The following is a 14,180-nucleotide window of genomic DNA, read 5'->3' on the forward strand; positions in this document are numbered from 1 at the left end:
TTCTCCTGACCTTTAGTGCTATTTAGTGGCACAAAATTTTCGTCTATTTTATATGTGATCAAACGTGTTGCTTTAGAACACTGCTTTCTGATCAATTATGTGACAATTTAATTCAAAGTTAAACAAGACACTGAGAATGATAGAAGCTAAAATATGAATTATTTATAAGAACTTATGACAAAAACAAATCATTTATAACCTTTTTAATAGTACTGATCAGGCAGACACCTTCAAACATTCAGGAAAAACATCTACAAACTCTAAATTTAAGTCATGCTTATTTCTTTCAGTCTCAGGCAAAAGCCTTCCAGATATGAATTAGCTGGATAACTTCAATGAAACAAGACCGAAAACAGTTTCTTGAAAAAGTAGGAGTTGAATCATGTGGAAGAATTGTAACAGAATCATAAAAATAACAAAATCGCTTTTTTTTCCCCACGGTTAAATTACATTACATTAAAAAGAGGACAAGAATACTAAGCTTAGGTATTTCTAAATAAAGGCCATACTCTCCCCATCATTTTTCACAGAACACTCATAAATCTCTTTCTTTTGGGAAGATGTACAAAGATGGATTATTTATGATAGCCGCTCCGTGTACTCAGAACATACTGGAAGGAAACAAGTCCATCACGAGTCTATTCACTCAAGAAACCTTTTCCAATAACTATGGCCAATAACTGCCTCTCACTAGATCTCTTATAACACATAGCTCTTCCTGTCTTAAGTTATTTTCTAGTTGCTTAAAACTTATTAATATGGTCTCCCCAGTCAATCTTAAACGCACATAAGCCTAGGGCTGTGTTTTGATTTCTCTTGGATCCAACTGAGTTCTCAGCCCAGTTCCAGACCATGGCAGGTTCTAAATGAAGATACACTGAATTGAACAGGATGGGAAATGAATCGGAACCACGCTTCCAGATGACATCAGTTGGTACCCAGCATTAAATGACAGAAACTATTACCATAAACTCGTCTGTACAGCCCTGGAAAAGAACAGGCCCAGGCTGGCAGAGAAGACTAGCTTATATCAGAACATGGGCTAAAAAGAGAGGACGATGAGGAAATGTTGCCTCCATTAGTATACACGATTATTAAAGAAATATTTTGTTCCAGTTTAATTTATGCTGAAGCACTTAACTGCTCCCTGCGAGAAGAACAGACTCATTAACAGTAAAGCAACTGCGCAGGTCACGTGTGCATCAGGATGCTTGAGGCTGACGGATCCAGAACGGCTGACAGTAACTGACCAAACACTGGAGTTATCAGGGTAAACATTCACTATCTGAAAGGTCCCTTGAGATCTTAAGCTCTAAAAATAGTCTCAGCGTTAAAACGCAGTATTTGCATTATTACCCCTCCTTAACTTGAATCAATTATCGGTATTAAAAAGTAGGCACCCCAAACATAAGGAGTTCCTTTTCTCATTCCCTCTCTAGTCTGATCGCCTCCTTCTGTTTCTTTAAAAAATATCTATAATTAATATATAATTAATTAATATATATTATACTTTCTGCAAGCCACCCCACATTCTTACGGGGAAGAGGAAAGTTGAAAATAAAGTCTTCCTTATTTTTAAAACATAACATCAGAACATACAGAGGCAGCGACACCTTGCAACAGACAAAGGAGGCACCAAAAATGAAAACGTATCACTGGGTTGGGCCCCTGAACTTTATAAGGAGCTGAATACATTGCCCCTTTTATGAAAGACTGTGAAGGCTGGGCAGAAACTGGAGAACAGCAGCCTGCGGCCTGAAGTCTCCTGGTTTATGGATCTTTCCAGCACCGCTTATGGCTCTGGAAAACAGCTTCCCACCCTCGTCCAGAACCTGCCTGCAGGAAATCCCATTTTTTCCTCTGGTCAGAAGTGGGAGGAGGCTGAGTCTTAACCACACTTCGTTGACAGCTTTATTAGAGCTCCCAGCATATTATGTAATAACACATTTTTTCTGTCTTTTCGTGTGTGTGTGTGTATGGGGTAATTAGGTTTATTTATTTACTTTTTTTTTTTAATGGAGGTACCAGGGATTGAACCCAGGATCTTATGCACGCTAAGCACGCTCTCTACCACTGAGCTATACCCTCCCACTAACTTATCTTTTTATATTAGGGGTTCTCAACCTCAGTAGTGTTGACATTTGAGGACAGAAAATTCCTCGTCATTGGGGCTGCCCTGTGCCCTGTAGGATGTTCAGCAGCATCCCTGCTGGCCCACTAAGTGCCAGGAGTGCCAATTCCTCAGTTGTGACAATAAAAAATGCCCCCAGATACTGTCAGAGGCCCCCGGGGTGGGGCCAGAACCCGCCCCTGTTGAGAACCGCTGGTTTGCGTGCCTGGGGGTGACTGAGACGAAGAGCTGTTGCTGAATGAGCATCACTTCGTCCACGCTGGCGTGCCGAGTGCCTGGCACACTCCTAGAGCCTAGGAGGGACTGAACATTTTCTGAATAAATGTTAAAAATTATAATCCATTTAGGGTGCATATAAACACCAAATTTAAAATCTACGCATAACTGTTTTTTAAATGGATGGCCTTGGGCAAGTTATTCAGTTTCTTTAACCGTCAGTTCCTCTGTAAAACTGGGTACTACTATTCATAGCGCTGTTGAGGGGATAACACTAGAGCACGCATGTTAAAAAACAAAACAAAACACAGTGTAGGACAGATGAGCAATTCAGGTACCACCTTCCTCCTTAATCAATAAACAAACATCACTTCCAACCCCCGTCCCCACTCCTGCCTCCTAATTTCCTTTTAATCCTCCTTTGGTGAACTTAGTTCTGAGACCCATGCTTTAGGAAGTTCTGAATTCTTTCGGGGTAACAACCATCAATGGCTGCTGCGATTCTATTTACAAAATTCCCCAAATGGCAGCTGGTCCCCTTTCTTTAGCTCTATCAAAGAGGCAGCTTTAAAGAGTCCGTTAAAACGTACATTGATTAGACACATTCATTAATAGTGTCTACATAACCATTAGGTGACATCAGAGTGCATCTACCCCAGTTTCCCCTACTGCATACAAACTGCGAAGCTGTCTCCTTTAAACCACTTGCTCCACTGTATGACTTCTAGATTTCTTAACATTTTCCCACTGGGAACAAGTAAATAGGACGATGCTAGCATGTCATACCTCATAATCGCTTTCCAAAAATTCGTGTAAGATCATTTCATAGATGAGTGGTTTCAGAACTGGATCCCCTCTTGGCAAATAAGGACTGATAGCCTAAAGTAGGAAAAAGAAACAAAAAATTTCTTTGCAAAGCAGCAAAACAGTTAAAACGGCCATACTACCCAAAGCAATCTACAGATTTAATGGGATCCCTGTCAAATTACCCAGGAGAGCTTTCACAGAACTAGAACACATTAATCCTAAAATTTACACGGACTCACAGAAGACCTGGAATTGCTAAAGCCATACTGTAGAAAAAAAGAGGCTGGAGGAATAACCCTCCCAGACTTCAGACAACACTACAGAGGTACAGTAATCAAAGCAGTGTAGTATTGACATAAAGACAGACATATGGAGCAACGGAACAGAATAAAGAGCCCAGAAATAAACCCACACACCTATAGTCAATTAATTTTTGACAAAGGAGGCAAGAATATACAACAGAGAAAAGACAGCCTCTTTGGCAAGTGGTGTTGGGAAAGCTGGACAGCTGCATGTAAATCAATGAAGTTAGAACACTCCCTCACACCACACGCAAAAATAAACTCAAAATGGCTTAAAGACTTATACTTAAGACAAGACACCTTAAACCTCCTAAAAGAAAATAGGCAAAGCCATCTCATATAAATCCTAGCGATGCTCTCCTAAGGCAGTTTCCCAAGGCAACAGAAGTGAAAGCAAAGATAAACAAACGGGGGGGGGGGGAGTAGCAAAACAAAACTCCATACGCAGAAAACATAAAAGTCTACATTTACTTTAAAAATTTAAGGCAACAAAGTACTTTGGCAAATTAATAATGAAGAGAAAAGATTCAAATAAACTCTAGTTTCTTGTAACATATTACAATGTATTCTAAAAAGTTATATGAAGTGTCTACATTGTATGAAAAATTGCCTTGGTTAAGTTAAACTTTCTCTGTTCTTCCTTGATGAATTAATGAAAATCTAAGTAATAGGAGGGAGAATGGTACAGATGATGAAAGTCAACTTAAGTGATCAGGGAGTTATAGGTCATCTACATATCTCTTTTTCCCCCTTAAAATGGAATATGTCAACCTTTAAAAACTCATAGCCGTTGTCTGAAATGGAGGGAGAATGCAGCTTTTGTATTAACACAGCTATTGCAGTGCTGTGTTAAGTGTCAAGTTTCCAACATTGTAATGACTCTGAGTCACCAATCACCACGCTCTGTCCTGGGGACCCAGAGCTCAAGGCACTATCCCCAGGGGCTCACAGCCTCAGAGGGAAGACACGCAGATTTCTAAACAGTGTCACACAGAAGGGTTAACGAGATGCTGTGGCGAGGAGTGGTGGATCCTGGGGACTGAAGCAGAAAAAACAGACGCCAGGGGTTGGTCTACCAGGCAAAGAGAGAACGGGAAGGGCACCCTGGCAGAGGGAACAGCAGGAGCGAGGGCACAGAGCCATGGATGTTCACTCTGCATGCAGGAGGTCAGAGTGGCTCCAAGATGAGGGACGGGGCCAGAGAAGGGAGATAAGGCTGGAGAGGAAGCTGAGGTGGGGTCATGAAAGGAACTCGGATCTTATACTCTGAGTGGGAGGGAAATGAGAGGAGCACATTTATTTTTCAAACAGCTAACTCTGGGTTAGGGTTGAACACAGATCTACCAGGAGGCCCATGCACTAGCTCAGGTGGGACCTGAGGCAGTGGTCCTGGCGGGGAGGAGAGGCTCAGCTGGTACTGCCAGAGTAAAACTGAAAAGCACTGGAGATAAAACAGCGTGAGGAGGTGAGTTCGATGATCTCATCAAGACAGTGGCTTTGAGTTATTAAGCAGGGAAGGAATGGGGACGATTATGAAGTCATACACATAGACTCAGAGGGGCAGGACCAAACTTGGGAAGGAAATGGATTCACAGTGATTTGAGTAATCATTATCAGTAGCATACACAAGGGAAAATGGCCATCCCACACTTCCAACACAGATACGGAATTCAACATAGAGGTCTGGGTTCTAGAGCCATCGCGCTAAACATGGCCATAGGGCTGGGTAAGATCATCCGAGGTCAGCCCAGTAAACATGGAGGGAAGTGTCCCCGAGGGTCTCCCGGAGGAGAAACATTTTTGGAGCAAGCACAAATGGAGTCACAGGGCGGGCCAGCTGAATAACTGGGATTTTTACAAACATATTCATAACTCTAGGAGAGCGCTGACAAGGCTCACAAATACTGAAAAATTAAAAAAAATTTTTTTTAAACAGACCTGTAGACATAGGAATACCTTACTGATTAGTCTGGATATTGTACATTAAGTTGAAAGATTTAAAAAAAATGAAAAATCAAAAGTATTTGTTGGAGCGACCTGGTCAAAATTTTCCATCTGTGTTCTGGCAAGTAAAATATTTGAGAATGCATGAATTCGCCAGTACATCTGGAAAAAAGCCTTGTGTTTTATAATCTACTGGATGAGACTATATCTTTGTTCTATATTCACTAAAAAGAACATGAAAACTTCATCTGATCACAGAGAGAACTGGGGGCAGATAAGGAAGTCAGCACATCATACATGCAGTATATATGCATATATTTTATACACATAAAATACAAGCCAGATTCATATTTTGTAACTAATTTCTAAAAGTTCGATTTTTCTTTCCAGCTGGGACAGTACTCGTGTCTCAGTAAAGAACTGATTACTACTGTCTTAATTTTATTTCCATTTCAATATTAATATACTACCTATAAAAATTTAAGACTTAAAAATAAAGCTATGCTCACCTTAAGCTGTCCAATTTCTTTAAATTTATAAACTTCGTATTCCCAGAGCGCTGCATTTTTCCCAAGAATTTTCTGGCATTTGCTGGAAGTAAAAACATCCCAGGGAGAAACAAAGTATAAATAAAGAAAATAAACAGAGACAGAATAAGCAGACATTTCCCCCTAGTGGTTTAGATAAATCTCTTCTCCCAGAATTTTGACAAATTTCCATCTCAAGTGCCAATGAACATTAAAGGTATTTACTAGTACTCCCTTAATTGCATATATAAAGTTGATGGAAATCATGAAAATTAATACACAATACTTATAAAGAGGAATCCGTTTGAGAAGACCTCAATTAGGGGTGTCCCCAGTGATTTTCCTGTTCTGAGTTTCCTGCTTTAGCCAGACGAGCACTGCTAGTCTAGGGGACCCTTCTTGCCTTGAGGAAATGTCATCATACCCCAAAGTGCCAATTTAAACCACCTCCTGAATGGTTTTAGATAACAGAGTACAAAATCAGACTTCGGAAAATTAGAATCCTACCAGAGTCTATAATCTGGAGAAATATCTGTGTGTGCATACAGCCTTACTTGATTTACACATCAAAGAAACACATTTCCCTAAAACAAGGGATAAAAAGCAGATGAAGACTAGCTTCCCGGGCTACCATGTGGTCCTGCCGACCACGCTGCACAGCTCGAGGGGGAGCCACTCACAGACCCACACGACCACTGCGCACCGTTTATGTTTCCTGTCCACCACACGCCCCTGCAAGCCACGAGCCTGGGGTCTGATCACTTAACTGCCATTCTCTTGCTGGGAGACAATTCTTCTCAAATTGTGAGCAGATCCACTGGCTGCCTTTATTCTGGACTAGCCTTTCGAGGATGTCGAGTGAACAGCCCCGGAGGGCAGAGGACACAGGTGGTGTCTCCCTCCAGAGGGAAGGGCAGGTTTGTTTACCGCCCAGTAAAATAGAAAGAACGTCTTCCTCTAGAGCCAAGGGCAGGTGGCCGTACGGCCCATTATAAAAGAATCAGACGCCCTAAGCGCAGGGCCCCTCTCCTGTAACACAACCCATGGCCTGTGCAGGGCCGCCCCGCGCTCCCCGCATCGCGCCGTGAGAAGCGGGTCTGTGGGATCGGGCGCGGGGAGTGCTGGCACCCGGGCCACAAGGGCCGCCGCCGCACACAGTCCTGTGTCTCTGACCCAGAGTGTCGCGTCTTCTGCCAGCACCCTTGAAACTGGCAGGCTAATTTGTCAGCTCATGAAAAGGGGAAGATCGCAGTGTTTGTGACACTTTTTTCATTAAATAATGAGAAAAACATTTTGCATTTGATGAAAATGACACAGTAGGTGGGTAAATAACACATCAATCTGTTCTGTGGTTAAAACCATTAATATTAAAAAACACTGTTAGAAAGATGTAACAAAAAAGTCCATCAGCTGCAGAGACTGATCTATCTTTATTGTCAACACGGCTTAATTCTAGTAACAAATCATTGTGAAAATGTCTTGATTACCGTGCCGCTACGTCATACTCTCCTTTCTCCACCAGGTGGTTTACATACGCCAAGCCAATGTCCTAGGGAAAATTAAATAATGGTATTTCATAATTAACTGGAATGAATGGAAAGCCGAGTCTCAACTGCTGAGCCAAGCGTGAGGGTCTTATTAACCCTGCTGCCTGAAAGCTGCTTATCCACCTTAGTTATTAGCTTTATGTAATTATGCTCATGTCTTTCTTGAGCATATCTAAATGTACTTGTATTTTCACACATTTCAGAGTTCACAATTTTTTAAAAAGTTACTACTTGAAAGGCTCCTAACCTGCCCTCTTCTAAAACATTTTCTACAAAAGAAATCTCCACTATTGGAAACATGAGCCAACGATTTCACGTTGTCACCGGATATAAAATTGGACCTTGTTCTTTCCTCTAAAATACGTGGGCTGTTAAGGAAAACGAAATGACAGCACATCACATTAAAGGGACATATTAAAAAATTAAAGCTAACATTCAAGTGAAAATGAGCTCTGAAAAACGGGTCGTTCAAACCCATGGGTTTATAGGTGAGGAAACTGGGGCTCGAAGGAGTGAAGTGAGTGGCTTCACAGTATCCGTGTCCATCCACTTATCCTACTTTGGTTCTGAAAGGATTCAAGGTGGTCTGTGGCACCAGAGACATGGGACCTCCTGCTTGATCCTGGCTCTTATGAAAGGTGATTTCACCTGAAAGCGTTTTCATGAGAAGCTTAAACTCAGTGTACAGAACAAAACTTGGACTTCAAGTTCTACTTTATGCGCAAAGAAATTTCTGTGGAACTTCTTCCTGGATGGCAGACATGGTACGAACCCATTTCTCTCTCTGCCTGCCTTGTGCTAGGAGAAAAAAGTCTAGGCATAATTAACATATAGGATGTACCCATTTCAAGAGTAAAGGGAAATACTCTAAAAGAATTTTTTTTTAATTTTCTTTTTTTTAAATGGAGGTGCTGGGGATTGAACCCTGGACCTCATGCATGCTAAGCACATGCTCTACCACTGAGCTACATCCTCCCCCAAGGGAAATACTCATAGTTCTTAGCTTATCAGGCTTCTTTACTCTAAGTAAGAAACTATTCTGTAGGAAATCATATTTCAAATCTACTGGAACTGTGGAGTGAAGAAAGGGTGCTTAACTTTATTTCTCTGAAAACAGATCGCATATCACAGGATCTACAGTGAGTCTTTCTGTCCAGGTTCAGAGAAGTGATGTCTGCAGAAGTCAGTTTCTCCGACCCTTCTCCCCAGGTCCATGCCCCTCCCCACTGTGGCGCTTACTCGTCCATGCATCCTCTTTCTCTGTGCTTCATTAACCTCTACCTGACTTTATCTCTTTTCTCTTAGCATGAGCACTTAAAGTCTCTCTCTTACACAAAACACCCACCATCACCCACAGTCCTCCCATGATGTCACGGCCCCCGGCCACAGTCTTCCTCCTTTCCACGTCACAGCTAGCCTAACAGTCTATATTCGACTCGACTTCATCATCCCCTATTCACTCTGACTCCATCAAGCATGTTGAGAATAAATAAAACATATACGGAAAATGCACTCATCAGTTTCCTATCACCAAACCCAACGCACAACTGACTGGCTCAGCCTCTCGTTACTCCCGACCCACTTGCTTCAACCATACTTTTCTACTGGCCGGAATGCCTTGTACTCCATTTCTAGATAATCCTTGCTTATTCTCTGCAATTTTGAATGAATAATTAAAAAAAAAAACCCACAAGATGCTCTAGTTCTCTCCCTCTTTCTTTTCCTTTCGGTTCCTGGGTGATTTTACTTACAAACTCTTTGGGAATGAGGCTTTTCTGAGGAATTTTAAAGAAAGGTCTACCTAGGTGGGGAAAGTGTAGGCAGAAGGGATTTGTGCTGAAACCTGAACAGCCGTAACGGACTCGGTTTCCATTTTTCATCTGTAAACCAGGGTCCTGGGCTAAATGATCTCTAAGGACGCTTCACGCTCAGAGGATAAAGTTTCTTTTCTGCTGTCCATCTGCACGTTCAGTGTTACAGTTAGCAAAGAAATGGGCTTCCACTCACGAAATTTTTCCAGAGTCCAAAATGTAACAGAAATGTATTCGATGTCCTAGATTAGCATCCGTAACAGAGTCACTTGGGTTGTTACTACGGATTCACGGAAGCAATCTAGTTTTATGAAACCACTCTTTTGGTAAATACCAAGATAATGTCATTTTACCCCTGATTTAAAGAAACGTAACTGGAAAACTTTGTATTGGAAGTGTCTTTCACAAATCCAGTTTCCAAATTACCTAAAACTACCTCCTAGCAGCAGGTGTTCAAGTTTCTTGTTTACAAGCAGAAACTGATTCAAGACAATGAAATATTTTGACCTCACAGGTTAGAGAATTAGTTTGAAACAAATTCTCCGAAAGTAGGAAGAATCTGTTCTTTTCAAATTCCTTTCAGGCTCACGATAACTTATTGAAAGGTAAAGTTATGTTTCAAATAATAAAATTACACACTTACCAGAATCTTATGTCTTTTAATGTTCTTCTGGCTAATTTCAGCTGCCATCAGAGCTTCCTGTATTTATGCATAAGCATCATAAAAGGAGCAGAAGAGGAGGGAGGGAAAATGAGAGAGAGTGGGAGAGAAAGACACTGAGGTTATAAACACTATATTTATTATGTTTGAAAGTCCTGGGCTTACATAAATAAAACCCCATTTTCCTATGGCTTTTACTTGAAGCACAGGAATTTTTAACGTTATGGTTGAGTGAACCTCACTGAATTCAAACTCAAACAAAAGCAGTCAACCAAAATGAAGAGTTCTCTTATTTCTATTTGAATTCATTTCCACATTAGGATACGGGAATCGCATTTCAGACACAAACCAAAATAGAACAAAATCTCCTCGGTTCAAACAAACAAAAAAAATCCACCTGCCATTCTAAATCCATATGGTATATATTAACAAAGGGGTGCTTTGCCTTGATCAAACATAAAAGTATACATGTATACATTTAGGTGTATCTACAGTAAGATTTTAAAAAGCTCTAATTTTCTTTTTATTTTGGTAAGTTTACAATTGCTACTCTAACACAAATGTTTGAAACACAAAATTAGTTCTTTCAGAAGCTCCTGGATCTAAAGCAATAATAATAACTGGTATGAACTTGGTATCAATGCCTGGTGGTTACAGACTTAAAGCACCACATAAATGGACTATTTTTTGTTTGTTTGTTTTGGGCTGATTAGCATGTAAGACTAGCCAGATAGTTTCTCTAACTAAACCAACACAATAATGACTTTGTAGCTGTTAAAGTTAAACAATGCTCTGCTTTTTTAAAAAAGCCATGATGGGACATTATCTACTCAAATTCGTCCGAACCAAGACTTAACGAAATGGGTATCATTCTACCAGAGCAGGTAGTGCAAACCATCCTGAATGAGTATAAACTGACAGTTTTACTTTTACACGTGAAATAAGCACAATAAATGATTTCACTAAAATATCCAAAGAGATGATTCTGAAATATTAACTCTGTTTTATTTGCCTTGAAGAACCACCGAATAAACATGGCTATTGGCTGGACCTAACCCACCTCCTTCCTCCATCAACAACTCCTCTTCCGTTGAACAGTGCAGCCAACCAACCTCCTTGCAATCCTCTCCCCCCTAATTTCTGCAAAGAGTGTTGGAAAGTTGTTAGCCTCCTACATACTATTAGCTTAGAACATTCTAATTTACCTACAAGAAAGATTTATTCAAAACCCTTTTTATCTTCTCTATGTTATGGACACATCAATACTTTAAAGAAAGTACGAGCAAAACTACTTCGTATTTCTTCTTTTCAAGGAGCCAGTCGATGTGGTCATCTTGGTCCCGCTCCTTGGCTACGACGACATCTCTTGGGCTCACGATGTAGAAGAGTGACTCCCCCTCTGAGTACTCTAGAGACGAGAGAGGAGAGAGCAACTTGTGACTCAACAGTAAAAAGCTCAGCAGTGGTTTTGGGGGACCTGGTTAGGACGCTCAACTTAAGAGGGAACAGAAGACTCTCCTCCCTTTGGAACAACTGTGTCTGGAGGGAGGAGAGAGAGACAGGGTAGAGAATGACAGGCTATAGTCCAGCACTTAAAAAAAATTTGCATGTAGAATTATTTGAAAGAGAAAAGGCAGGGAAGGAGAAAGGGAGACAGAGAAGATGAGAAGGAAAAAAGGGAGAAAAACACCAAAAAACTTAAAAAAAAAATCAGGTAGGCTTAAACATTCTGTGTTTCATACATTAACATTCTGACCTCAGCTGAAAGATCGTGTACAAATTCTCCATGTCTATTGCATATAATTCATCTACTGTATATAAACTTTATCTATGGCCATTTACAGTGCTGTTCTATTTTTACAGAACAATTACACCCCACAGTCGGTGATAAATGTTTCCTCCTCATCAAGGTCAAGGCCATCTAAAGCATAAATGACAGACGCCCCAAGCCCTGGGGACATCATCTGTCATCTCAGCATGTTGTACACAATGCTGATCGTAAGGGCTTCCTGCAGAATTCAATTATAAGCCCTGTTCAATTATAAGCCGGGTTTCCAAGTGTGCAGCAGAGTTTGCCCTGCGCAAAACACCCCGACTGGCTGCTTTCACTGGTGAATCACATTTGCTTTTTGCTAAGTCCAGAATACCCACTCACATTTCTCAGCTGATAAAGGACTTCACGTAAAACTGCTCAAACAGATGTAGAATATTTCTTCACTTCTTTTGACCAAAATGAGAACGGAAAATATTCTTGAAACGTGTCAATTGTTTTTAAAGCAGAAATGAATTTCTGTTTTATTTTCATCAATATATTTTTCAAGGGTATGACGACACCCAAACACAGATGCCCCCGGTATGTCTACATAGCAATGGTTCTCCCCTTTTTTTCTGAGTGATGACTAACTATTCATTCATCTACTCAACAAATACTTAGTGACCTAGTTATGTACCAAGCACTTTTCCAAGCTCTGAGTATCTGGTCACAAACAGGAAGCCCACTTTTCTGTCATCCCAGAGTACACTTTCTAGGGACATCAAGTTGGGGGTGATGTGGTGACCACAGAATCAGGCTGCCTGACATCAGCGTAAGTCAGGGGTCACATTAAACAGTTGGGACAGCAGATCACAAAGCCCCCTCACCTCGGTCCTGGCCCCATCTCCACCCCTCCCTCCCGCTGCGGGAACCCAAGCAAGTCCTGCGGCGTCTCTGGGCCTTGATGCCCTCATCATTTTCAACATATCAGGCTTGCCCAGAGAGTCTCGAAGAGCCTTTCAGCAACTCAGTTTACTCTCCTGGTTGTGCTGCTTGAGCGGAGGGGAGGAAACGTGAGAAAGAACGCAAGTCAGGTCGCTGATCGCTCTCACCTAAGTGATAATCTCTGCATTCGTTCTCCTGAAAGCCTCTCACTGTCAGAGCATCAGAAGAGACCTCTTCACACGTCTCGGGAAGTGGCTGGATGATGTCCAGTCTGGGCCTGGCGCAGTACTCTCTTTCCTGGGCGGGGAAAGAGAGGGAAGAGGCGTGTTTTAATTGCATTTCTATAAACGATACAAATTAATTCTAGTTAGCCATGATTAAACGCTTTGGTTTTGTAAGTTTGTAAATCCTTCTAACCACCTGTCATGGATGGCTTCACAGCAGTGGTTTATTTTGACCTTTTTTTGTTTTTAATTGAAGTATAGTTGGTTTACAATGTTGTGTTAATTTCTGATGTACAGCACAGTAATTCACACACACATATATATATATTATATATATATAAAATATACATACCTTTTCATATTCTTTTTCATTAAAGGTCATTATAAGGTATTGAATATATTTCCCTATGCTGTACAGTAGGACCTTGTTGCTTATCTATTTTGTATATATACAGTAGTTAGTATCTGCAACTCCCAAACTCCCAACTTATCCCTCGACCCCCCTTTCCCCTCAGGTAACCATAAGTTTGTTTTCTATGTCTGTGAGTCTGTTTACATTTCGTAAATTAAAAAAAAAAAAGACACAGATGAACTTAAGATTCCACATATAAGTGATATCATGTGGTATTTTTCTTTCTCTTTGTGGCTTACTTCACTTTAGTATGACAATTTCCAGGTCCAACCATGTTGCTGCAAATGGCACTATTTTATTCTTTGCTATGGCTAAGTAGTATTCCATTGTGTGTGTGTGTGTGTGTGTATCCATTCATTTGTTGATGGACATTTAGGTTGTTTCCGTGTCTTAGCTACTGTAAATAGTGCTGCTATGAACATTGGAGTGCATGTATCTTTTTGACTTAGAGTTTCCTCTGGATATATGCTCAGGAGTGGGAATGCTGGATCATATAGTAAGTCTAATTTTAGTTTTTTAAGGAATCTCCATACTATTTTTCATAATGGCTGCACCAAACTATATTCCCATCAACAGTGTAGGAGGGTTCCCTTTTACAGACAGAAAATCAGTAAGACAATGAGATACTAAATGACACAACAGAACAGTTAGACTTCACTGATATTTTCAGGACATTACATCCAAAAAACCCAGAATTTACATTCTTTTCAAGTGCCTGTGGAACATTCTCTAGGATAGACCACATACTTGAACACAAAATAAGCCTCAACAAATTTAAAAGGATAGAAACTATTGCAAGCATCTTTTCCGACCACAACGGTATGAAACTAGAAATCAACCACAGAAAGAAAAATGAAGAAAACACAAAAGCAAGGAGACTAAACATGCTATAAAAACCCC

The 14,180-nt window shown here is 40.7% G+C and overlaps 1 protein-coding gene across 2 annotated transcripts in view; it reads right to left on the reverse strand.

Annotated features, from left to right (window-relative positions):
- VPS41 (VPS41 subunit of HOPS complex) overlaps positions 1-14,180 on the reverse strand; it is a 176,779-nt gene that overhangs the window by 32,193 nt on the left and 130,406 nt on the right. For both annotated transcript variants that reach the window (XM_072965234.1, XM_072965235.1), the window contains 6 exons: positions 12,812-12,941; positions 11,239-11,354; positions 9,929-9,985; positions 7,415-7,476; positions 5,910-5,991; positions 3,134-3,226 (listed from right to left, as the gene is read on the reverse strand). In XM_072965234.1, the coding sequence (XP_072821335.1) occupies positions 3,134-3,226; positions 5,910-5,991; positions 7,415-7,476; positions 9,929-9,985; positions 11,239-11,354; positions 12,812-12,941 (540 nt within the window). The remainder of the gene's footprint in view (positions 1-3,133; positions 3,227-5,909; positions 5,992-7,414; positions 7,477-9,928; positions 9,986-11,238; positions 11,355-12,811; positions 12,942-14,180) is intronic.

This window comes from Vicugna pacos, chromosome 7 (assembly GCF_048564905.1).
Source record: "Vicugna pacos chromosome 7, VicPac4, whole genome shotgun sequence".
Classification (NCBI taxonomy): Eukaryota; Metazoa; Chordata; class Mammalia; order Artiodactyla; family Camelidae; genus Vicugna; species Vicugna pacos.